Source organism: Patagioenas fasciata, chromosome 1 (assembly GCF_037038585.1).
Source record: "Patagioenas fasciata isolate bPatFas1 chromosome 1, bPatFas1.hap1, whole genome shotgun sequence".
Lineage (NCBI taxonomy): Eukaryota > Metazoa > Chordata > Aves > Columbiformes > Columbidae > Patagioenas > Patagioenas fasciata.
In genome coordinates, this window is record NC_092520.1 from 178282902 (window position 1) to 178308853 (window position 25952).

The 25952-nt window shown below is 39.1% G+C and overlaps 1 protein-coding gene across 15 annotated transcripts in view; it reads left to right on the plus strand.

Annotated features, from left to right (window-relative positions):
- The window catches only part of GRIP1 (glutamate receptor interacting protein 1), a 327070-nt gene that overhangs the window by 80075 nt on the left and 221043 nt on the right, over positions 1-25952 (plus strand). For 13 of the 15 annotated variants that reach the window (XR_011736585.1, XR_011736587.1, XM_071802446.1 and 10 more), the window contains exon 1: positions 20454-20986. The exons of the other annotated variants lie outside the window; for them this stretch is intronic. Coding sequence is in view for 11 of the 13 variants with exons in the window: in XM_071802446.1 (XP_071658547.1) it covers positions 20854-20986 (133 nt within the window). In the remaining 2 variants the exon portion in view is untranslated. Of the gene's footprint in view, positions 1-20453; positions 20987-25952 lie in introns of those variants that run through there. 15 annotated transcript variants of the gene reach the window in all.

Below are 25952 nucleotides of genomic sequence, written 5' to 3' on the forward strand. Positions count from 1 at the left end.
GTTCAAAAGCGACATGTGCCTGAAAATTATTATTGAATAGTCAGTCCTGCACTGAAGAAGCTCAGGCAGATTTAGTAACAGCCGCTCTTGTGTTAAGATCCCAGTCCTTACCTCTGGGTGCTGCTTCCCTCCCATGGCGTAGCTCACTGCTTCTGGTGACGCTGTATTCACTCGTGTGAACGCCCTGCTGGCTTTACCGCGAGTTGTTCTTACGGAGCAAGAGCTGGGGAAGAAAAGAAAATTAATCTGCTTCAAAGGAGACAGTGAAAGCAATTTGAGAGATGTGCATTGGGCAGCCTTTACAGAGTTTTAGGAAGAAATGAGTCTACTCAAGAGGATGTGGAAATGGAGAATTTTGGGTCCTTTTTGCAAAGAGTAGGTTGAATTGCATATATCAGCTGCAGTGGCAATGGAGAAAAAGAAGAAAAGATTAATTTAATATTGTAGGTTTCCTTCCAAAATAAGTACAGTCTAATGATGAAGAATGTAGTTTCAAGTGGCAGATGGCGACATTAAAGCTACAGCTGTGCCACCATTTCAGAGTTTCTATAAGGCACACAAGAGGAGGAGACAGCTGCCTTATAGCGTGGGTGCTAGACACTTTGAGGAAAGCTTATTTTTAACCTGTATTTGATCCCTGACCTGGTTGACTGCGATGTCCTGGACAGATCTCCCAGCTCAGCAAAGGCAGCGGCACAGAGGTGATGGGACAGGAGCCACCGAGGTGGGGTGGCAAGAGGGAGGGCAGAGCTGGGGCCACTTGTCCTTGACCTCAGCACTGGCAGAAGCATCTCTGGAGTCAGGGAGCCTGGTTTGGCAGGACTCAGGAGCTGCTGTCTTGTGCCGAGGTGAGATGGGATGCTCAGCAGCATCTCCCAGCTCCTGCTGGGTTTTTATCAGCATACTTAACCTTTAACTTGAAAAACAAAAGCACAGCTGCCTGTCACCCTGCTCTGAAAGTTTGCTAGCCTCAGCACTGAAGGAATCAGAAGACTCTGAGCTGGAGATGCAGTTCTCTTGAGCTTAAAACAACTATGATTACCATTTCAGAACCAATGTTCTCTTCTAATGAGTACATTTATTGCAATATCTGGAATATTTACCCAGGAATTAAAGTCTGACTGTGTAAATTTTGCTAGCTCATAAGAAAAATAAGCTTAGTTTGTGCTTCTGGAGTATGATCTACCATGATTCTTCTTGAGAAAAAAATACATGCAAAAATAAATTAAGGTAATTTGTAAAGGCAGTGGCTTTATCTTTTTATTAAGATGTATGTCAATACACAGATATGTGTGTGTGTGTGTGTGTGTTTAAAATCTGAATATTTGGGTTAGGGAAAAACACATGTATGGGATATGGCAGAAAGCAGAAATGGGAGGCAGTGGAGAGCTATAGGGAGGCAGCAGCACAACAGAAAGAAAGAGATGGGGGAGCTGGGGTGAGCAGGGAGGACAGGCAGGTGCTGAAGGAGGTGGCTGAGATGCTGTTTGGCTGGAAGAGCCTTCAGCTTCTTTCTTACACAGAGGCAATGCGAGATGTTCAGCAGCTCTTCTCAGTTCCTGCTGTGTTCCTACTGGCACGTTTAATCTCTCAGTGGGAAAGAAAAGCAGTGGGCTATATGGTCATTGAAAACAGTATGGGCAACTACAAGAGTAAAACTGAGTTTGGAAGAGAAGACAGATTGTTGGAGAATAAGGAAAAGGTAGGGTTGGTTGAGGAAGTCTGGAGAATTGAAAAGGAGAAATAAAAAAGGCAAGACCACAGGAGAGGTCATCTGTAGTCAAGCAAAAGACAGATGGGATGAACAGCACCTGGAAGCACAAACAGACCAATTTCATGCATGAAATGTTAAACAAAATTATTGGAATGGAGTCTAGAAAGGCAACTGGAGACTGATAATTCACATGATTGTTTCTAAGCATTACAAAACCACACCTTTCAACACATACTTACTGTTCATATTCGAGTGTGTTCGTAACTAGTAGGGTTAACTTCTAATGCTTTATTTTTCTAGCCTCTTGGCTCTTTTCCTTTTGAACACGTAGAATAGGTAGGCATTTATTTTGATGTTATTCAGAGCCTTTTATTGTTTTCCATGCAAAAGAATTTGATACTTTCTAGGTTGTTTAAAAGATACTGTTGAATGATTTTGAAGTTGCAAGTGTTTGAAGTCATTAGAATAGCACCGCAGACTATAAAAACTGATAGATCAAGATTCTTATGTCTGAGAAATGAGAACAACAATAACAAACCCTCTGATGTGTTTCTTGCCTCTGCAATGCAGAGCTCGCCACAAAGCAGCTCTGTCTGATGACACTTCTGTTTTTACATTTTGAGTATCTAGTAAGTGATCCAGGCAGTTTTTGGGATTTTCTAGGTGTAAGTAATCCACCCAAGTTTTACAGCTGTTAATTTAATCCCACTACTGTTTTCATGCCTCTCCTCATCTAGTAACAAGTTTATCCCAGACAGGAGAACTCATGAATTAACAAAGATATATAACTGAAGTGTGTTAAATGTGGTGTTCAGAGGCAAAGTGGTATTAGCTTAATCCCGTTCCTAAGTCCGTGAATCAGAATCCTCTCTTGCATGTCTCTTAAATACTGTATTTTATGAAATCAGGTTACACCATTTTTTCCAGCAGCAATTATTTTGAGTTTCTTCTTTGCTAAATTAATCTAGTCATTGGTATTACCCATTTGCCGTATTCTGGAGAGCAAACTGGTTTCATTAGAATGAATAATATTTAAAATGAGGTTTTCTTTTTGTCAGATGCACAATAGTTTATTAATGTATAAGAAAAATCTAAAAAAACCCCACCCAACCAAACCCAACCACAAACAAACAAAAAACCCGCAAAAACACAACAAAACCCCAAAACCACCACCACCAAAACAAACAAAAAACCCAAACCAAACAAAAACCAAACCCACCCAAACAGCATTTATATGAGAAGTAGCGTTATTGACAAAGACTGCTGTCTGGCTGCGTGCGTTGTTCCGTCAGTAACTAAATGTCATGTTCAGATAGCGCACAAAAATGTTGTGACAATTTCTTCTTTTCACAGGAGATCTATAGTACAAAGAAAATCACCTCTGGAACTCTACACTTGCAAATAGTAGGTTCCCCTGAAGCATAAATTCCTTTTCTTGTAGGGAACCATTCATGCCAGAGAGAAGCTCTGCCAAAATCTGGGTACTTACCCCAATTTGTCATGTTGGGAATAATTTCTTTTGTTCTCTGTGAACTTCTGAGGGTCATGTTCTTCTCTTGTACTGTTAGTTTCAATTTTTTTAACGAGATGTCAATTGGTTTTGAGGAGTAAAACTTCCAGCAATGATTGCTGAAAAAAGTATAATAAAATAAAAAAATGCTTCCCCCACCCGCTACTATTTAGGAATGTTAACACTTCTTTTTTTACCATTAAATTATTATCGAGGTAATGAATTCATTGTTTATAGCAATGATGAAATCTTTGACTCAGATGTAAGGAAGTGAGAGGAAAATGACTCATTTTTAGTATATGTAGTTTCACTGAAGGCTTTTGAATTTTTATTCACATTGCACATGCATTTGTTCTTGTTTCCTAGGTAACAACATGTTTTACAAAAGCAAATTTTTAGCATGGTAGAAGTAAGAAAAGTTAATCTCAGATAAGTATGGAACTATCAAAATCTTACTAAATCTTAAGCTAGATTGTGTGTTTCAATCAATGGACTTCGCATGTCTTTAGACAAATATATGTATATAGGTTCTGGAGTATATACGTATGTATATTTGCTTAATTTTAAATTGTAGCATAATTGTTAATTTCATTTAAATTGTACATACACACTTCTAAGTTTAACGATCGTACCAGTTTCTGCCTCTGTTCTCTGTGGGTGATATGTAAGGATGAATATTTTATAAAGCTGAATCACCAGAAATAATGAGAAATACTGTAAAAAGATATATATATATATAAAATAGAGGTTTACATGCAGGTTGAGATTTCAGGCTTCTCGGAAGATGAGCGTTCTATTGTTTCCTAGATATGTGAAAATAATATTTTTTGCCTGCCTATGAGGTGAACCTTCACAGTTTGGGAACTGTGCTGGAGTATTCAATCTAAATGGAATGGTAATATTGCAAGGCTTTTATAGGTTTAGTTGGGGGAAGGGCAATACTGCCTTTTATGAGAGTTACAAGAAAAAGTCTCAAAATAAAAAGAGACTGCTGGCCAGTATTTCACCTGGGAGTTATGTGTGTGGTTTTTTTTTCTTCGACAAAATATGACAAAAGCTATGGACCTTGCAAGAAATATTAATTCTTTAAAGCTGACAAAATCAGTCACATTGAGTAACTGATATTTCTGTGGTCTCTCTTGCTACTAATGGATTAAATGTAAGTAGTTCCAAGCTCTTTCATTAGTATTTTCATGATACATTTGTGAAACAGCTTATTTGTGGTGAGGACAATGCATAACATCTGCACCTTAAAGGAAATCAGTGTTTGTTTTAAGTTTAAAGAAGTGTTTTTATTTTGCCTCTGAACATTTAGAAAACTATCGAGATACAAAATTGCATGCGACAGAATTTTCTGACTTTATAATGTCTTAAATTCTTTTATTAGAAGGTTTAGTTCTCCTGCGTGGACTGCATACATTGCCAGTAGCCACTAGACCCTGTGAGATACAGGAAAGAGTTTTAGAAATTAGTTTTAGAAAGCTTATAGGTGATCAGCTGAAAGGTTTTTATTCCCTCCTTGAATCTTTTTGGAAGATGCATAGGTAAATTCCCAATGTGATATAGCCCTTTGTCTTTTGTGCCTTGAAGGCCTTGGAAGTTAAAAAGGGATTTCAAAGTTGCTTGGGATGACTGTGGACCATGTATTCCTCTGTCACTACACACTGTCAGCCCCATATTCAGTGGAGGTTCCAGCGTTGGCCTTGAGCAAAGTGCCTGTGAGTATCTCTGGGAAATGCAGAGGAGATAAGGAAGTATTTGAAAATGTTATTTTATATGCTGACCATGGTAACCTTCTCCACTGTAAGTTTTTTCCGCTTGTTCTTCATGCAGTCTGGTATCTAAAATTAATTTTTGAGTTTATCAATATTAAATTCCTAAGTACGCAATACTGTATATTTATTCATGGTTATAACCTGTTAGCTAAAATAAATTAGGTAGTGTTCGTGCAAAAAGGAGTAAACGCGTATGTATGTATGTATTTAGTGCCTTTTAGTCTTCAGGGCTGCAGAAAAAAAGCTGGAATGAACCTCTGGAGACTGTACGGTCAGTCTCTTAGCCTGGGGCACTATCTTTGTCATTCCTCCCAGACACTGTATCACAAAGAATTATAGAATATTTTAGGTAGCAAGGAACTTCTGGAGGTCACCTGGTCCAGCCCACTCTTCAAGGCAGGGCCACCTTTTAAGTTGGGTCAGGTCACTCAGGGCCTCTCTTCAGCTGAATTTTGAATAACTCTTAGGATGATAAATTTCTCTGAGCAACATGCTCCAATGTTTTACCACTCTTATTATGAGTTTCCCCACCTCCCTCTTCTATCTAGTTGGAATAATTAGAGTTTCCCTTTCTGCAACTTACGTGTCCTTGCATGGTGAAGCTCTGAGAGGAGCCTGGCTCTTTCTTCTCCATAATCTTGAAACAGCACTTAGATTCTCCCTTAATTGTTTTTCTAAAGATTAGAAACTAAATAAACTGAAGCCCCTCAGCCTCCCTCCATACATTGCGTGCTCCATCCCTCGATTATTGTGGTGGCCCTCTACCACACTGGCTTCAATATGTTTATCTTTTTCTCCACTGGGGAGCTCTAGATGTGACAAAACAAGTGCTGTATTGTGCTGATCACTTCACTTTTTCTGCTGCCTGTGCTATTACTGATTCAGCACAGTACGGAGTTGGTCTTCATTTCTACAAGGGTGCACTGCAGGCTGTTGTTCATTCAACATGTTGTCCACCTGGACCCCCTGGTCCTTTTCTGAGCTGCTTCCGTTTCGAGCTGGTGCCTGTTGCGTGAGATTTCTCCATCTCAACTGCAGGACTTGGTATTTGCTTTAGTTGAATTACTTGGGGTTTGTGGCAGACCATCGCACACTTCATTGCCCTTATCTGCTGAATATTTTTACATTGTGTTCGACATGAAGCTTCCAGACATCTCTGTAGATAGTGGAAAATAGATTTTCTTTCTTTTTCATGGCCTTTGACATTTCTGTGCTGTTTATTCTATTTCCACCTCAGTCTTTTCTGTTTTTTGTTTCCTTTTTTTTTTTTCAGATTACATTTCACAGATCTTTAATCCATGCACATGGTTTTTTTTTTTGGAACAGTAACATCTTAACTGTGGACAGAAACATCCAGTTAAGACCTTACCACTGTAAAGGAGAACAGAGAAACAACTTTTTTGAGTGATAAATATGTTCTTTTCTGTATAGAGATCTTTTCCCTCCCTGTCTGTGCCTTCTTTTTTTTTAAAGACCAAAGTTGACTTTTTCTAGTTGTCTCACATCTCCATGAGTTCTCAAAGATGACTGCTAATAGCTTTGAGACTTTTGAATTACCACAAGCCAAGCCATAGCTTCTGTAGTTGCAATAGTGAGGAAAATCTACCTCATGCAAATGCAAGTGTAGCGGAAGCAGTTACTGAGATTTTGTCCAGGACATCAGCAGTGGTCACTGGTCTTACATGAAGGTACCATGGACTATTTTAACGACCACAAATGACTGGTCCTTAGTTTTAGGTCCAGTTTTTAACTGATGGAAGAGTCTGAGTCATATTAACCATAATTGTGACTGGGCAAAATAAATTACTTCTGCTTGTGGTTAATGAATGTTGATGTGTCCGTTAAAAATAAATACACATAAGTTTGGAAGAAGGCCTGCATGTGGCTTGAATATTGAATTTTTTCACTTGCAGACAAGCCATTAACATAATTTAAACATTGCTCTGCATAAATTTTTAAGCAAATGTACAGAGGCATTAGCTTAAACCCATTTCTAGAGAGCCCCCTGCAACTCTGTACTACCAATTTAATATTGTTTCAAATAATGTGACTTCATCTGCTGGAACATTCACTATGTACTAACTTGCTGAGAGTGTAAAAAAAAAAACAAAAACAGAAGACCACCACCACCTTTAAAATGTTTTCCCTTGATGAATTTGTCAGTCCATGTTAACTCTTGATGTTGGTGATGCTGCAATATTTGGCTCTTTGAGCTCAGACTGTCCATCTAGGGGCAAAAGAGGGTGGATGAGTAAGAAGCGGAAAGAATTTGGCAGGATGAGGCAGTGGTTAAGCCATATACGCCATTTCATATTTTCAAGGTGCTGCTATACTTGTTGCGACCCATGAATCACTGCAAAGCTTCACTCAAAGTCAGTGGCGCTCTACCCAGTGTGAAAACCATAGTTCAGCTCTAACATCTCAGTCCTGAGCTCATTTCTCACAGAAATATGGAATGTTCTTTCACCTTGTATTAATATGTTGTGAATGGGTGTGTATTTTTGTTTTCTTTTGGGTTTTTTTCGCCCTCTGTTTAGAAATTTAGATTATGTGGGAAGGTAACCCGCTCTATAGGTTTGCTTCTCATTGTTCAAAGGCTGTAGGACTCTGAACTCCAAATAGTTACTTGATGAACTGCACAGTATTGCCACTGTAGGACTTTAGAATATTGTAGAAGGGGGAAAAATGGGAGAGGGTAAGTGCCAGGAGTTAGTAAGGGAGGGTCTGGCTTTATTTGGATTTCAGTTGTGGACTTGAAGAATGTCTTTAGATTATCTAGTTTTCAAGATTTTCTCCTAAATTTTATATGCTTTGAACTTGTACTTGAACTTGAAATTCTCATTTACTTCTCGTTTACTTTAGTCCAGGAGCTGGTGTTAAAGCAGCTTATCAAATATTAGTAGGCACACAATGCCTTCAACAAGGTAGCTGTTGGCAAAATTTAGCCAAGTTAATATTCAGTGTCATGTTTTCCCTTTCACCTCTTGGACGTGGCATTAGAAGGGATTCTGGGAAAACTGGCTCCGTCGATAGACAGGAGACATCTTATTAAATCAAATTTAAATCCTCATTTAATAAAATTAATTGCAACTCATAATTTTTTATCTTTCCCTCAAGAAGTTATTAAATATACTACGTAAAATAAAAGACAGATCTGCTCATAAATCATTAATGCATGAATTAGTATAGGATTTGATTTTAGCTCAATTATCATACATGCTATTAAGGAGTAGAGACTCAGCTACACAAACCAGACGATCAGTCTTTTTTCTAAAATTAGTGACAGAAATTCTTCCATTCTTATGTTCTTGTTAAAAAAAATGGCACCATGACAGTCATCAGTTTTGTAATGCAGATGCACCGTATTAAAGAGACGGTCACTTTTTAAAGGCCAGATCTGCAAGTGATTTTTCTCCCCCAACTCTTTCAGGATTTATTTTTGCCATTACCTGTCAAGTCTTGGTTATGAACTCTGGGCTCATGTGTAACCGTTGATGACATCAAGAACATAAGAAGCAAAATAAGGGGTCTTCCCTCACTCCCCTTGCATACATGCCATTTCCTTTAGGTTGTTGTAAAGGAACCCCTAAAGCTTGAAGGCAGAATGTGACAAAAAACTCTTTGAAAGTGGATGAAAGTTTTTTTCCATTGACTTCAGTAGATGATGGTGTTCCAAGAACTGACGTTTTAAAGGTAAGAGTAACCAAAAGAAAAAATGTGAACATACTGACCAAGAAAGGGTCTTGTCCAAATATTGTACTTTTTATGTCTCAAACGAAACTATGGACAACTTAGATGGAAGCCCTGACTGTGGGAATAAAAGGCAGTATGAGTCAGTGTGGTGGGCAGTAATCTTACTCCATTCCAATGAGCTTTTCTACTTGGGAACAGAGGCAGGAGGAAAACAAAGTGTGAGAGAGACTGTTCCCAGACATAGATGGGATGGTGCTTAATTTTATTGTCTAAAGATTCTGATTTCAGGATAGCTACATGCCATATGGTCAGTTACTGGGATGAAGGTTGGTGGGGTGGAGATGGCGGGTCTTTTAGAAGGGGATAATTTGGGACAAAAAAGAACACTTTTAGAAGCAACCAAGCAGTACTTCAAATTAACTTCTGTATGCTTTTTTGATTTCTTTTTTTCTTGGAAGATGCAAAATGCTTAGTTTTCAACTTGCTTGTTTGTTTACAGTGGTTTACAACTCATTAAGAGATCCCAAGCCCTTTTCAGAGTTTTGCAGTTCTTATTTGATTAATCTTCTTTTTTGGCAATTCGACTGAAATGAATTTTTGTTATTTGAAAAAAAAAAAAGTGACTTAATGTATTCACTGAGGTTTGAAGTGATAATGAGTTATGATGTCTTGTAATTGAATAGTATTTTTTAGCTAACTAAGTCATTAAAAATGTAGCAGTTATATGTATTTGGTTATTTGTTTTGTATGGTGACTCTAGTGTAGTACATCAAATACAGTAGGCATATTGGAAAATAATAGCTATTCCTTGAGTAAACAGCGTTGGAATTTTTCCTTTAATTTTCCCTTTAAAATGCAGATCAGTGTAGACTCAGGTTATGTTAAAAAGACTGATGAACACAATTTTACATCTGCACACTAACAGTTCGTCATCCCTTCACACAGCGCCATATATTTCCGCTGACTTCATAAAAAGAAAACTTACAGTAGCTTTGTCAATGTATTAGAATCTCCACAAAAATAGTGTAGGGGTTTACATTTTGTGTTTTAGCACTAAAAATAATTCTGGGAGTACTAAAGAATGTTATCTTTATCTTCTATATTATCTCATCATTTTTAATTTAAAAAATTAGTTTTTCACGAAAGTTCAGACACATAGTTCATTAACGCACTTTTAGTGACTCTTACTGATGATGCAGTTTGTAAAGTTATTGTAAAGTGATATTAGAGTAAATGTGACCTAACTGTGCAGTTCTGCAAAATCTGTAACAAAGTGACTAGCAAATTAAGCAACTTCATCCATCTGTGAAATATTTCAAGGTCAAACCTTTATTGGCTACAAGATTTCTAACTAAAAAGACAGAGGATGACAGTACGTACAGTTTGGTAATATTTGCTTACTGAGCGTGAAATGAAATTTAACAGTGCGGCATGTCTGCATTTGTAAATTTATTGTGGTTGTTTAGACTTCTTGGAAAATGAAATGTCAAAGTATCACCCTCAGCTTCCAGAATGTGATCTTTAGGTCCAATGAAAAAGTTCACTTTTTTTTTTTTTTCCCCTTCTTTAAACCAGTGTGAGATTGTTTGCATTTCGCTTATATTTTTATAAAGTAAAGCAAAACTTGTGGCACAGCTCCGTCCGAAGTTGGGATGTGGCAATACCAGTGCAGCTCTGAGCTTCTGATGCGGCAACTGTCATAGTGCTCGCAGCCGCTGGGCAGCGTGGTCAGCTCAGTGGGACCGTGTGTGAAGTTTTGTCGATGGAGATCCTATATTATATAAATACAAAAAGGCTGTGATCTCCACCTGAGTAGGTACGGCGTGGAATAATTCACAGGCAAGCCAATTCCGAGAATAGAGGGTAAGACAGTGTCCTGGTTTTGTTAAAAAACAAGTTTCTCTTTTAGTGAATTTTACCTGTCAGATAAAGCCTTCATATTAGCCCTGTTTTCCTGTAGAACCAGATACATGTTTTGGTAAACATAGCAATGGAATGCAAAGTTATTGATAAGCATGGATGGACATCTCCCGAGAGGCACAATGAGAAGCAGGTGACCAAGAAACTGACCAACTGTGTATAACATTCCATTCACGTGAATACTTCATATAAAAGTGGGAGATCATGAGGATCTCGTCCCTTTTCCACCCTTCTTCTTCTTTTTCCCTTTTCCTTATGGCCAACATTAGGAGAGGATCTTGCTAGTTGTCCCTGCAAACTGAGGCCTAGTGAGAGCCTGAATCCAGCTCCAGTTGGCTGCAGAATCCAATCCAGGACTTTGGGTGCTGGCTCTGCAGTTGCTGAGACTTTCAAGATCGGTTTTGTGTATTTTGTATTATTTTCTCTATTCTCTATAGAGTTGCTTTAGCACTTCTGAGCAAAATTTTAATGGTTGAATAATAAAAACACCAGTATCTAACAAGTCAACTTGTAAAATATACATCCAGTCTAAATTTTCATCGTTTAGAATGAATGTTGTCTATAGTTATATACTGACCATCTAAAACAGTGAAAATTCTTCTCAGCTGGAATATATGCGATAAGTTATAAAACTCTTTTGGATTGTAAAGTTAGTTCTGTCAGTTTTATTCACTGATAATAATTTATCCAGTCTCATGTAAAATTTCCTTAATTTTTTTCCTTTATACTTTATTTAGTGTTGGCAAAAACTGCAGTGTTTGAGTCTCTTGGTCTCTTGAATCTTGAGGTGATTAATTATGAGCTCAGTCACTTCATGCACACGTTAGGAAATACAGAATTTACTCTTTGAGGAGTGTATTCATCTTCTGCAGCTTTCATAATTTAACCAACAGGAATGCTATGTGTTTCTTGATATGCACATTTTTTACTCAGGTGTCCAAATACATCATAGGGAACAAAAACTCCAATAGCTGCAGTAGCAGATTCCTGAAACACAACCTGTAGACCAAGAAAGAAACAACGCCTGAAGATACAACTCTGGTTGAAGAGAACAGAGAAGAGAGAGTGAGGATGACAATGTGTGGTAAAAGGTGTGTTGAATGGTGTGTTCCTGAGAACAGCTTGACAAGCATTTGTACTTACCAATGGCAAAGAGGGCCACAAGACAGGAAAGAAGTAAATCCTGAAGTACAAAGCGTCATCACAGGGGAGTTTGAAAATTTAGGCTATTCTGTCTGTGCTAAGTGCTACAGAATATAAGTTCCAAATAATATTTTGTTCAGGAGCTACCAACTTCCGAAGAGGAGAAACTTCAATAATCCTATCTCTTCTGAAATATATGCAGAAATCAATGATCTCATAGTCTTACAAACAAAAATACAAGTATGTGTTCTACCCTGTATCACTACCTTGTGAAAGGTGCAACAGTGAACAAAGCATCACTTTATATTTAGTCCCACAATTGTCTATGGCAAAGCTGTTATTGTAAGAGTGTATTTCCAGCAGAAAATGGCAAGACTTGTGGCACAAGTGGATGAGTTTCACAAGCCCCAGATGTAATGCATTTTTATCCGTGTGGTTTGTCTCTTAACGTTCAAACCCAGGAACACCAATCTCATGGAGGAGAACAGAGCAAACAATTTTGAAGTCTCTATATTTGCTTAATCTATATTTTCATTGTTAACTGTTTAGCAGCAGCGTGAAGCAGATTTTTTTCTCTTTTTTTTCCTGGATCGAAGAAGGTGGACTTGCACAAGGAAACAAGTTACATTCTGAACTGCAGAACTTGCTCCATGCCCTTGGGATGGGAACAGAAGAGAAGTCAAACCTCATTCATAAAGAGGTGTCAGCAGCTCTCATTTCCCAAACTGCTGTTTGGCATGAGGGAGATGAAATACCACACTAATGTTCAATGGGCCTTGCTATTGTAACGAGGGCTTGTGGATGGAAACTGTGACCCTTCAGTTCTGTGGACATGTAGTACTCGGGCCTCATTAATGTGAGGTTACATGTGAGGTTGTCCTTTTGCCTTTCAAGTCTACATTCTTTTTACGTGATATGTTTTGTATTTTCTGATTGTGTAAGGTCAACAGGAATTACTTAAAACTCAGGATTTAAAAAGAAGAAGGGACTAACTAGATGTGGAAGGTATTTAGAGAGAAGGAGAAGGGTTAATCCATCTGAACAACTGGATTCTTCATTGCCATCATGCTGGCCTGTGCCTCTAGGGCTGGGGACTCCAGATGGATGGTTTAATTTGCATATATATTTACATAGTCTTTAATCATAAATTCACATAATCACCATGGAGAATTTGTCTGTAGTTGTCTTTTCTTGACTGTTGAGCAGAATTTTATTCTCGTCAGAGCTCACCTGCAATAAAATCTTTCTATTTACCACCGTATCTTGACCCTGATAAAACATACGAGGCTCAGGATACAAATCACTTTCTGGATGCCCATATTTCTTCCCAGAGGGACTTTTTCATTGCTCCAGTTTCCTAGTTGCAGTCTTCTCTGTCCCATTTCTTTCCTATTGCCCATCCTTTGTTATTTCTAACCACTCCTTCAATTTATTAAGCAAATTACAAAAGTTTCTTTTTGCAATAATTCTTTGATCAGAGAAATGCATAGTACATGACTGGTGGATGTTTTCAGTAATGAAACAGAACAAGGTTTTCACTGCTCCCAGATGGCTACTCCTATGAAGTATTAGTAAGAGAAGAGGTAGAACACCCATGATGGTGCTGCTGGGGAGTACAGACACACCTCTGCACCAAAGAGTTTGTAATTCTGAATCTTTCATATAATATCTCTACAGAGAATTGATATTAGACAGAAGATGGGCAGAGAGGAGGATTTAAATGCAATGGCATGTGGAGGTTGCATCCTTTGTGTTTTAAGATGAAACCTCTCTACACCCATGGAACTAGGATGGGATAATCTATGGGAATACCTGTGTGTATCTGTACGTAGAGCTCATGGCTCGATGAGGCCGTGGCCACAGGTGATGGGGAGCTCTCAGCAAGTAGGGCACGATGGATCTGTGGGAAGATGAGCAGGAGGTTTCTCCACAACCATTTTTGCTAATCTCATGAGGTAAAAGAAACTAAATCCATTTAATGTCACATAATAAAAAGTCACTTGCATAAACTTTTACATGGAGAGATGAGCAGTGATAGTTTCTCCCATAGCCTGCCATAAATATCACACAGCACTTTCAGGTCTTCTACTCTCAGTTAACTGTGAAATCACACCTACCTCAACTTTGTTTGATGGCACCCTATACCTCATGTAACCTATGGTATGCAGCCTAAGCAAATATTTTGATGCTTTTGTGTAGGAAATTAATTTAATGTATTTGCTAGGTATTTTTGTTCTGTTGAGCTGTAATTTAATTAATTATTAATCTTTCTTTCCAGTGCTCTGCGTACATTTTAATTATGGTTAGAGTTGAAATGTGCATTTTTTGAAGACTCAAAAGTTAGGGAAATATGTTTTTCCCTCAGTGAGGAGTAAAAACCATATCCATATTCCAAATGACTTCTCCATATGTATTTCATAGTTGATTTGAGCTATACTTTCTGCATAAAACAGACACAGTATGCAAAATCTTGGTAGCGTTCCCTCTAGCAATTTGCTACGTTTCTTCAGAAAGATTAAAACACCTTTAATTCAGACCTCTCAAAGAATTACGTTCTAGTTTTAGTATTTTAAAAATACCAGTCTATTGCTTCAGCCCTTGAGGGGTTTAGAATATGGTTAGAGTAGTAGTCTGGTTAGCTTTTCTTGTAGAATGATTATTGGTCTCAAAAAATGTTAAGCAAACTCAAACTTTTTTTGTACGTATTTTACCTAAGCTGTATTTCCTTGGTGGTGGTCAAGTTAACATTTCTTTCTGCATAATTTTGTATTCTAATTAGTCACTTACTTAAAACCAAATAGGCTAGAAAGAGAAGAAGAAAAATAGTATGTATGCAAACTGTTTCAGCTGAATTGAAGGGAGAAGAGAAAAAAAAAAGCTTCTTTTCCCTGAAGCACACATTCTGCATGAAATTCAACTTGACAAGTGACCCTTTCAAAACAGTGCTACAAAGATTTCTGAGCATTCTCTATATACAAGAGGCAGCGCTCTTGTATTAAACCCACAAGCAGCCCTCCAGTTCTCTCTAAATGAATGTAGCCTCTTCCTCTATCCTTTGTGTTCTGCTTTATCCTCATTCATTGCATTGGCATTCACAGTTGTATGTGCACACTTATATGAGAGAAGATACTGCAAAAAGGAAAACAATAGGGAATATGAATACATAATTTTATATATATATATATATATATTTATGATAAAATACAATAAAGAAGTCCTCTAAGTATTTGCTGGCAGTTGCAAGACTGTCTTGAAAATGCCTATGTTCATTTGAAAAAAAAAAAAAAAAGCCAGTTAGTTTACAACTAGGTGACAGAACAGCCGAACTCCAGCTCTTAAGTCTTGCATTCTTTAATTCAGGAGCAGGAGGAAACAATGGTCTACGATTGTATGTGAGCAAAGATTAACAAGAATATTTGAATGACTTGTGAAACTGAGTGTAATGCATTAAAGTTAGAGCAAACTGATAATTTAACAATATATAAAAAGTATCAGGTCTTAAAAAGAACAATAGTGGATGAGCAGTATCTTGTCACCATCCAGTTCTCAAGCAGCAATATTCCAGAGAGAGTGCACTGGTTATTCTACTTCTTTTTTTCTTATTGTCAGATGAGAGGGATGTGCAGTGTAATATTTATTATGTCCCATGGTTTCGATGGTCCCTCCAGAAGTCTTTAAGAAGAGCACAGGGCTTGTGTTCAGAAGCGTGTTTCAGACAGACGGGTTTCAGGTGGGACTGTGGTACCTCAGGGAGGTGATGGGTTCCTAGTTTCTCCTCACACAGTATTGACTTTGTACACGACACTGCTTCTGCATATATGGACCATGTGTTCTTGCAGTGCTTAATGGCTGTGCAGGTTACAGGCATTGGATAATTTTTAAATAGATAAACTCACATTTTACACCAAGATTTCCAGGGCAAATTTTGAGCGGAAAACTGCAGCCTTAACATGAGCAACTGTGGCATGTATACAAACATCTGCTCCTGGAAAACTAGGAGGTCAGGCAAGATGTTACGGTAACAGAAGTTAACGGGAATAATTCCTTCATGTGTTACTGCTGGCTTCCAGAAGTGACGACAGCAGATTATCAAATACATCTCCCCTCAGTGAAAGACAGACGGAGAAAATATGGTCTGCTCTTGCCTTTCAAGGTGTGCGGTATCTTTATGGTTACAGGGTCTTGAGGGAGGCAGGGAAAGAACTATTGTCTGCATTCACCCAGCTTCCAAGAACTGTTTATGCTCATCGTAGTTTTTGTATTGTGCCTTTAGAATTGTATGTGGGTTTCTTCCCAAAAGAGTAACCTGAAACAGGTAAGTCTCTGCGGCTGCTCTTGTGCACTCTCCTGCAAGGTGTCCTCCTTGTCCCAGCAGAAGGCTTTAATGGGCTGCTCGGAGAAGCAGAGAGAGACACGGGAGGCTTTCTGCATCTAAAATGTTTTTATTTTAAACACTGAACCATGTTGATGAACAGGGTGCAAAATACCTGGTTAGAACTGTTAATATTTGGGGCCTGTTCCATTCTGTATTTATGGTACAAAACGTTATAGAGGTTTGCTGCATGCACAGGCTCTGGTTTCAAAGCATCATGTTTGCAAGCCCACTCAATTGGAAATCCTTGTTAAATATTTACTACCTTAGCGACTTATCCTTGGATACCAAAATGTTTTTCCTGCTGCTTTCCCCAAGTACTGGAAAAAGTGCCGTAGAAAATAGATATGTCCCCTGTGAAAGTTTACCTAGATAACTGCATATCTAATTTTGTGCAAGTAAAATGTTAAATACAGATATTTCTCCTGATGAGAGACCTAATCTTTGCTATGGGTACAAAGGCAAGTTAAAGCTGAAACACTGATATCTGTCTTCTAGATAATTATCCATGGCTGCAAAAGCATTTATGCTTCAGCTTAACTATTTGAAAAGGACGGTGTCTTAATGGTGTATTTATTACTGCCATGAAGTCTTTTGCAAGAAGTCACTGACCTGACACAGATCCAGTTTGATGGAGCTTCTTCTCAACTTAAACAAATTAGTTATCAGAACAGAGAATGTAAATAGTATCTAATTGTTGTCACTCGGCAAAATTTTTGTTATGCAAATTGTGCTGGAGACTGTGACAATCCTTGCTTCTTCTAAGGAAGCCACCTTGGAGGTAGCAATAGAGCACTTGTTTTGATTGGAGTAGGCATATTCAGGGAGAAAGGATGAGCCGAAGAGCTTGAGACATATTTACATTGTGACTTCGGTTGTGGTGTTATAACACCAGAAAATTGATTCCTCAAATTCTAGTTCAGAGAGAGCTTCAGAATATCAACTGACACCTAATTTTATGCCCTCTGGGCATAATTATCCTATTCTCTTTGTCATTAAGAGATGAAACTCACTGTCATCCCTGATGTTTTTATTTTAAAAATTTGAAAGCCAATGTTTGTTTGTTTCTCCGCCTTCCTGGAACTGTGGTATGTGTCTATTATGTTTCTGCTTTTTAAATTCCTTTTCAAGCAGAAGGTTGCAAGAGCTGTGTTCAATTCCATGAAGGAATGAGTTGTTCACTGCAAAAAGCTGCAGAGGAGTAAATCCTGGGCAAGGAGGAAAGCAGTAGTGAGCTGTTGGATTGTTTTTGTTTTCTTTTGTTTTGTTTTTTAACTACAGTATACTGTGTTTGTGAAACTGAATTCTCTGTTTATACCTTTGAAAGTAGGACTATGATAAAATATTTACAGGTATGGCATGAGGAGTAGCTAATGAATGTCTCTGGTGTTCTCAGGAAAGCAGTAGAGATAGTATGTAATGCATATGAAACCTAAGTTTTGTTCAGAAGTCTTTAAAGTATAGTAAAGCACTTAGTACTCTGACTGCTATTAATATGTAACAACATTGCCCTCAGTTAAGGTATTTCCTTCATTTTAAATTGCCCCAATACCTAAATATTTTAGGGAGGGCAACATCCTATCAAAAGCTCAATATGTTGTTGCTTTAAAAAAAAAAAAAAATATATATATATATATATAAATATGCTGAAATTGTTTGCTGTTTACATTAATGCAAAAGGAAACAGGTGTATAATTTCCATGCTGGCAAGATTGTCAGCTTGAGTGTTAGAAACTGTGGACAGCACCTGCTTCTGCATCTTCTGCACCTTCGGTGTGGGAGACAGAGCCTGTCTGTGTAGACAGTAGTAGTTGGTGGGATACAGTGAAGAGCAGCAGAACCTGAACCCCGTGTGCTTATCTGACTGCTAGTGCCCTCTCCCACCCAGCCTCTGCTTACTTTACATACAGGATGGGTGAGAGGTGATACCTTGAGCACTGATCAATAATAGCATTTTGTGCAATTTTTTTCTGCTTTACTACATTAGCTGTATATGTATGTGATATGTTGGGGCAATGCACTTCATGAGCATGAGGAAGAGAAGGGAAGGTCCATTGCGCAAGTTGATGACGTGCTTTCCGAAGCTCATAATTCACACAACTTTAGATCGGTTCTCCCTAGAAAATGTTGAGGCAGTTGGTGTACTACATCTGGTGCTTAATGTGCTAGGTGAGATCATCTGGTTACTCCCTTGTCTGCTGCTTTGTTGTGTTGGTCTTGTTATGGAAAGGACCGAAGTGTCCCTGGGCTGTGCTGAGAACCATGGAAGCCGCTTCTCCAGCAGAAGCTTCTGCTGCTGCAGCGAGGCTGGAGAAGGGCGACTGTACTTGATGAAAGCCAAATGTCTGCTCGATTTCAATTTTTCAGCTCTCATTTAGACGGCAGTTTAAAAGCGAGACAGTCGTACATTCTCTCTGTTTAAAACGTTCGGTTTTGAATTGAACTTTATAATTTAACTTCAGGGAATGGTGATGGCTGAAAGACTTCAGTCTTCAAGATGAGTGCTTCTTGATACCTGCAGATAACTTTTTTCGCTACTTTTGGGGAGAGTGCTCTGCAGGAGCAATTATAACATCAGCCAACATTTTCCTCTCTGAAAAGAGAGGATGCTGCCTCTGCTGCCTTTGTCTGGTTTTCATGTTTCATGATACTAATGTAATGTTTTTGCTGGTTGGTGGCAGAGCACAGAAAAGACACGTGAATTGAAACCTTCAGAACATACATTGATCCGTTCTTAAAGATCCATGTAAAAAGTTTTATTGGCTTTTTAATTTTTGGTAATATGCTTGTAATATTCCCCTAAGGTCTTTACCCTTTGGAAGTTGAAAGCTGTGTGATAAAAAGAGACTTGTAATAAAACCCAACCTCCTTATAGAAGTTCCACTAAAAATATTTCTGGTAATGCCCTCAGGGTGTTCATCAGCTAGTAACAGTGGCTGCATTTTCACAGTGGAAAAGCAAGGGCTGGTAAGGTCAAGGAGGATGAGTCTGTATTCCTGTGAGGATCTTGGTAGGTGCCTCCAGGGTTTTTTAAGCTTTTATGGATAAAATGGGAGTAGTTTTGTGACAATGTTGTTTTAAAATACCTGGGAAGCCGGAACTAGCTTAGAAGAGCTCCAGTGCCTGCTTTCAGCATGTGTATCTTTTAAGACCCTCAGATCTAGCTGACCTCTACTAGCAACTTTTACATGTTTCAAAACTAGAAAATCCCAGCTCAATTCTGGTCAATCTCTGCATACTTCTGTTGATAAAATGATAAATTGGACTCCTGGCTTTTTTTTTTTGTTTACTTCTTTGGTGCTTTTAAAAAAACCTGCCCTGGTTTGCTCTTTGCAAAATGACTCACCAAAGTGTCTACATCACCAGAAACTAATCCCACCTCTGCCTGCTCCTCATTTTCCAGATGATGATCCTGTAAAATCTGCTTTATAAGAAGACCCTCTGACTTCCTTGTACTCATAGGTGCAAAATAGTATCTGCAAGCACGTGTGCAGGTGACCATGTTCAGCGCATGGTCTGACTGAGGGAACTGATTGATCCCCGACTTGTGCCAGCAGATGGGAGAGGTCCTGCTGGACTAGAGACCTCACTCAGCTCACAGGAGCACGGTTACAAAAAACCAAGCAACCCTGTGATTGATGTCAAGGTGATAGGATCCAAGCTCACACTGCTTTTGTTCTTGTGCGGGAGGGAAACTTCATCAGAAACACGGATGAAATTCCAGCCTTATCTTAGGGAATGCATGTGGGATTTGGGCACGCAGCAAGAGAAGAGAGCCAGCACCCTTCCAGGCTTTTTGCTCCTGTCATCCTGTGCAAAGTATAGTCTGCCATACCTTAAAGTTTTTAACACTGCTGGGATTTTAAATGAGTATTGGCGTGGCGTGCTCCTGATGTCGCTTCCTTTGTTTGTCTATTGCCATCAAGTCTGGCCAGCTCTATAGGAGACCTGTCTGTGGAGTGCCTTTAATGTTTAGATCTAGCAGTGATTAGAATACATTAATGCCCAGTGGGTATATGTGTCATTTTTTAACAGCTGCTGAGCTTTCTCCCTGCTGCTCCAATTAACACATTCAGCACACACTTGCCGGTGAGTGGGCTGTGTGTATGGATTAAACCACTTTGCTATTTATTCATCCAGCATATGTGATGCCAGAAATGGATCAGCGTGTTTCCTCTTCGTACAACAAATGAAATCAAACTGGCTCCTGAGCCTGTGCGTGGGTGAATACGAGGGCAGCGTTTAACTGGCGAATGAAAACCTGTTTTGCTTTGAGATGTGGTTCAGTCCATTGATTAACGACTATCCCCGCCTCCCAGCCCCTCTTCAAATGATGGAGACACAGGACAGGGACTCTCATTGCTGGGCTTCCCCTCGCTGGCAGACAGGTCTCTTCAACTTTGTGTTCTGCTCTTTAAAAACCACTTGAAATCCTGACTTTCTCCTTTCCTTCAATATTGTCCTCCTTTGTCTGTTTTCATGTTGAAATAGTCCAGTCAGTAGATTTGTTAAAGTGTCCCCCCCACTTTTTAAATTTATTTTTTAAGGCCAAACAACATGCTTTTTAGTCACAGCTGAGATAAGGGAGGGGTTCTTTTAATGGTACTAGCGCGGCTGGTCAGAGGCTGCAGCTTTGCTCTGGTGCTGGCGGTTGATTCATGCTGGGACAGCTCTTTGTGAAGCTGAGAGCGAAGGGGGCTGCCGGCTGGTGCTGCTGAGCAAGGAGATGGAGCGCTTCTTGGGCTTCGTCAAGCAGATAAGACGATCGAGAAGAAGAAAAGGCAAGAAGTACCGGCCAGAGGAGGATTACCATGAGGGCTATGAGGATGTCTACTATTATGCTTCAGAGCATTTTCGAAGTAAGTATTTTGCATAACCTCATTTTCCTTTGACTGTGATAAATGCTGTGCTTTTAAGATTAAAAAAAGAAAACAACCTATCCCCCCTCCCTCAAATGCAAACAATGTTGCTTCCTAGAATCTGAGCCTCATGCAGGTATTAAAACATCAGTTTCTGTTAGGGCTTTATCTGGCTGTGACTGCTTGATGAACAATACAAAGCAGCTGAAGTGGCACAGCCACTCAGAGTGAGCAGGGTCTGTCTGCAAGCCCGGGTAAGATTTCAGGTGCAGCTGATTGTGTCTGACTGCTGGAAACCTTTTGTGAAAACACTCTGTGTTAGAGAAGCAATAGGGTGGTGGTAGCCCTTGTATAATGCCTTTGGAAAGCCGCATGGTGGATATTTTCAAAGCGCTATAAAGGCAGCGATCGCTCATTTGTAAGTTGGAGTTGATGATTAATGTTTGTTGTGAGGCAGACTGTCCTAGTCCTCTGAGCTTCTGCTGTGACCTGCTCTTTTGAGTAGCAAGTAACTCAGGTGGGCTGCCTCCCCGCTGCAGGTCCAGGACCTCTGGTGAAGAATTAAGTGATGGGGTTTGTTTGCTTGCTCTCACGTGACAGAAGCAGCTCGCCCGAAACCAAAATAAGCCACCTGCTCGGAAGTCCCTGTGCAAACTGCGCTCTGTTCCCTGCACCTGATTAGGGTTTATCCTCTGTATCTGTCGGGTTTCAGAGGTGTGGGTCTGCCTTGGGCATCTCCAGGAGGGAGGAGGGGACGTGCCCAGAGGTGCCAGCGGTCTGGTGGGAGGGAAGCCACGCTCAACTCCTGCCCCCGGGGTATCGTGCAGCGCTGTCAGGGTGAGGTGTTGGCAGGAGAACCAGTCATGCACAAAAATGACTTTTTAAAAATGTTTCTGCCGTTCTGGCTGGTGGTTTGGGAGCTTTGGAGTGAAGTTGTGCCTTTTGTTGAGCAGTTGAAGTTTGATGCACTTTTTTTGTTGTTCTGTACAGTGCGAGTTGCTGTCAGTATCTTTTTATGTCTTTTGGCTTCGTTTCCGCTTTGCTGAAATAAATCACAAGAACCTCATGTTTGTTTTAAGACAAAGCAATGAATGTGATTGCGCGTTACAGCACCAGAGTGCTGCTGTCCTGTGGGAAATTAGGAAGCAGGAGATTTTTCCTGTTGGTTTTCTCCCAGTGCACCATGCTTGCCTGTCTCCAAAAATAAACTAATGCAGAGTGTTTGGTTGTTTACCCTTTTTTCCCTTAATACAATTTTGGTTTCTTTCAATTTTAAAGAAAATTTACTATTCTGATAATCTCATAATTCATCCGTGATGTTAAGACTGAGTTTTTGTAAGAAAAGACCTATTTTGGGGGGCGGCAGTACAGTTGTAACAGGTGACATATTACCATAAAGTTTTCTACACAAGAAATAAAAATTTTAAATCTCCTTAGGACTGAAAAATGCGCAAAATATATGTTAGTGAAAGCACGTAACTTTTTCTTGCTTTAATATGTAAATCAAAGGAATGTGTCAAAGCAGTATGTCAAAATATTTCCCTAGCTGATGGTTGTTGAAGGTTTTTTAAAATAAGAAAGCAAAACCCCACCAAAACTGTCACATGTAGTAAGGATTTCTTGAATGCTGATTAATAAATTATTAACTTTTGACTTAATGTGAGGCACTAAGATTGAGCCAAATATCTAATAGGTTTTTCCTTTTATTCTACTTGGAAAATAAAAGGATAGTACACACTTCAGCCTGTGGAGGTCATAAGTCTTTCAGAGTGGATGACTGTGTGCCAGATTCTGAAGTGGTGCTTACAACACTGATCAGAATACTCAGATTGAATGGTCAAAACAGTGCACAGTGCTGCGGAATTACAGGTACAAGGAGTTTGCAGCTTCTTGCAGTTACTTAAACAAAGCATGTCACAGGAGATTGAAGCAATGGAGTGATTATAGAGAAAGCACACACACAGTTGCTCCTCAAGCGCTTCTTTTGCCTGGTCTTTACATGTGCTGTATGTGTCAGTGTTTTGGTTGGGTAGCTGTGGTAGCTACTTAAAGCAAAGTACAAAATGTGAAAAGATGCCCCTGATGTTACTATAAATGCTTTATTGAAATTGAATTTCATGTAATGGGGACAATGAAACGTTTCATATTTAATTTTATTATGATCTGGTGTTCTGCTGTTTACAGTGCAAATCTGGAGTAATTGCAGAGCCTTTAATAGCCATTCCTTCTGCATTTGTATGCTTAGAAGAATGCGTGCTTGAGAATAAGATCATATTTATTGGTTTGATTTTCACAGTATCAGAGCTAATGAAATCAAAGACACGTTGTTCATTTTACAGAACGGAGTTGGAGCTTTTTTATATTTAGTTTCCTCTCCCTGCATTGTTATCCATCCCTCCTCCATCGTCATTTATGAGTTATATATCCAATTAGCCAGTGCATTTGAAGATTGTCTGAGCCTATCATTTTATGAGCTTGTTACTCTCTTCCCTCCCGCCTCCTAATATTGCTTAGAGTGTTGTATAAAGGCAGAATTAATAGGAAAAATGCAGAAACTACATTAGAACAACCAAAGGATCAAACAGAAAGAAAACAAAGTTAAAAATAGAATAGGCCCGTGGGAATCACAGGAAAAAGGTGACTTTAGTTTGTCCTCAGCCCAGCTGTGCCTGGATGTTGGGATACTGTAGCTCCTGCTGTCAGGTATACTGCCTTCACTCCTTTGAAGCTTTGTCATGGAAGACCATGTTAGCTGTGATATTGGGACACAGCTACATGAAAGGAAGGTGCAGTAGTGCCTAAAGCTCCCTGGGTAAAAAAAACACCCCAGCTCTCGAGTCAGACATCTTTTAGCTTGGAAATTTAATCCATTTGGATTCACTTAAATGGATATCCTTTTTTGACAGGCAACATCAGTTCTCTTATCTTTCTGGAAGGTCTCTTTCTGTGCTATGTAATGCTAGAATAACTAAAATATTAATTTTTGTACACAAACACATACTGACGTTAGTAGTGTAGGCATCATGCTCATTTTGTTGAGAGTCTGCAGTGTTGACCTAATGGATGATGAAATTGCTACCCAACCTACTCAGACAAGTTGGTGCTTATTGCACAAAGTGCTTTAAAGAACATTATCTTGTGCAGCTTTACGGCACTGCCATTGAACCTGTTCCTTTTAATGAGACTTTTCCTGAAAGAGGCCTGTGTTACACAGGGTGTTTTGAAAATATGGACCTGATTTGAAATCACTGTATCTCTGCAATCACAAACCGCCCATGAATTAAGTTCTTACAGTCTGCACGTTTACAAAAAGGTTACTGAAATTTGATAACTCATTAAACCGTTTGTAATTTTTTGTGCAATTGTAACATGTTGTGTCCATCTTTTTGAAACACCCCGTATTTTTGCCAAGACGGATAGTAAACATCAGGAATGCTGTGTGGCAGAAATGCCTGGAATGCTCCCCAAAATGATGATAAGGCCTTTTGCTGAAGTCAAGGTGTTTTGCCAAGACCTTCGAGTTTCAACCTCGTCTTGAGCAGGAAGGTGTTTTTGGGATCCAGCCTGATTTGGTCAACCTCTGACCAAAACAAACACAACCCTCCTCTTTCCCCAACCCCAATCTGATTTCAGTGCTAAGTCTCTTATTTTGCAAAACACTTGGAAGGATTTGGGTTTGTTCCAACTTATTTTGGAACCTTGCAGGTCGTGTGAAATGTGGTTGTCATGATGTGCCCACACAAGTCCCGAGGGCATTGCTGTGAACACCCACTGTTAATTTTTGACTTACTTATGTTACTTCTGGTTTCTGTCACCCATCTCTTATTAAAAGAGACTGTGTTTTCATTGGTTCTTCTTATTCTATCGTTCCTCCCAACATGATGTCAGCAGCACAGTCCATCGGCATCAAGATTTAATCTTTATTGATGCAATGAAAATGTTGAGGACTGATCCCAAAAAACATTGTTTAAAGAATTCTGCTAGTAAACTCCCATGAACCTGAAAGGTCCCTTTTCTTTTTAGCTCTGACTTTAAAATGTTCCATTTAGTCACACAGAGTCCCACAAATAATTTTCTTCTACACTTTGTGAAGTATTTGTTGTTTGACAAGAGCATTGATATTTTAGAGAAAATAGTCTGCCATAGTGTATCTGCAGTAAAGGCACGTATTGGTTTTCTTTCTGATGCCTTTTATTAATTCTTTCATGATTCTTGTGTGAGAGTCATCTAGTTCCTCAGTTTCAGGACATCAGCCTCTTTAAATTTGCCGCTAAAATACATGTGATGATCTTTCCATTCTTTCAATTGATTGTCCCATCTCTCCCTCCCTATGTCATCATTGCAAAGTGAAGGTATTTGACTCCCAGCCTAACAAATAAGGCAAAAAGGAAAACCTGAAAGTTTTATATAAGTCCAAGTTGAAGATGTCGTCTTTGTTGACTGAAATCTGGGAATAATTAGTTAAAATGAATATATTATATGCTATTTGGGATGATGTCAGCAGAAAAACTCTGTTTAGGTGTTATTCTCCAACACAACTCAATGTTATGGTACAGAAACTCCCTCAGCTCCCAAAATCTTGCCGATAAATGTCTTTGCATTTCATACCCTGGGTGGCTTTAAAGGTGTATTAAATATTGATAGAAGACACTTGCTACTGAAATAGCACTGAGGCAAAACACCGAGGAAAGTGATGTGCCTATGGCTTCTTAATGCTGCGGTCAAAAGCAGCATTGTTCTTGTCAAGATTTTCTCCATTTCATAAATTGGTACAAAGAGTTCTTGTTTGCTGCAGTCTCATATATTTGATTGGGGTTGTAAAAGAGTTAATGGTTTTATGAGTAATGTGGTGACAAGGGCATTGAATATCTCTAGCTTAGGTTGCAGAGATGTTAATTGATCTTAAGGGTGAGGAATGCAGGACAAACGCTTTTGATGTTACAAGCAGTGTGTATTGCCAGTCTCC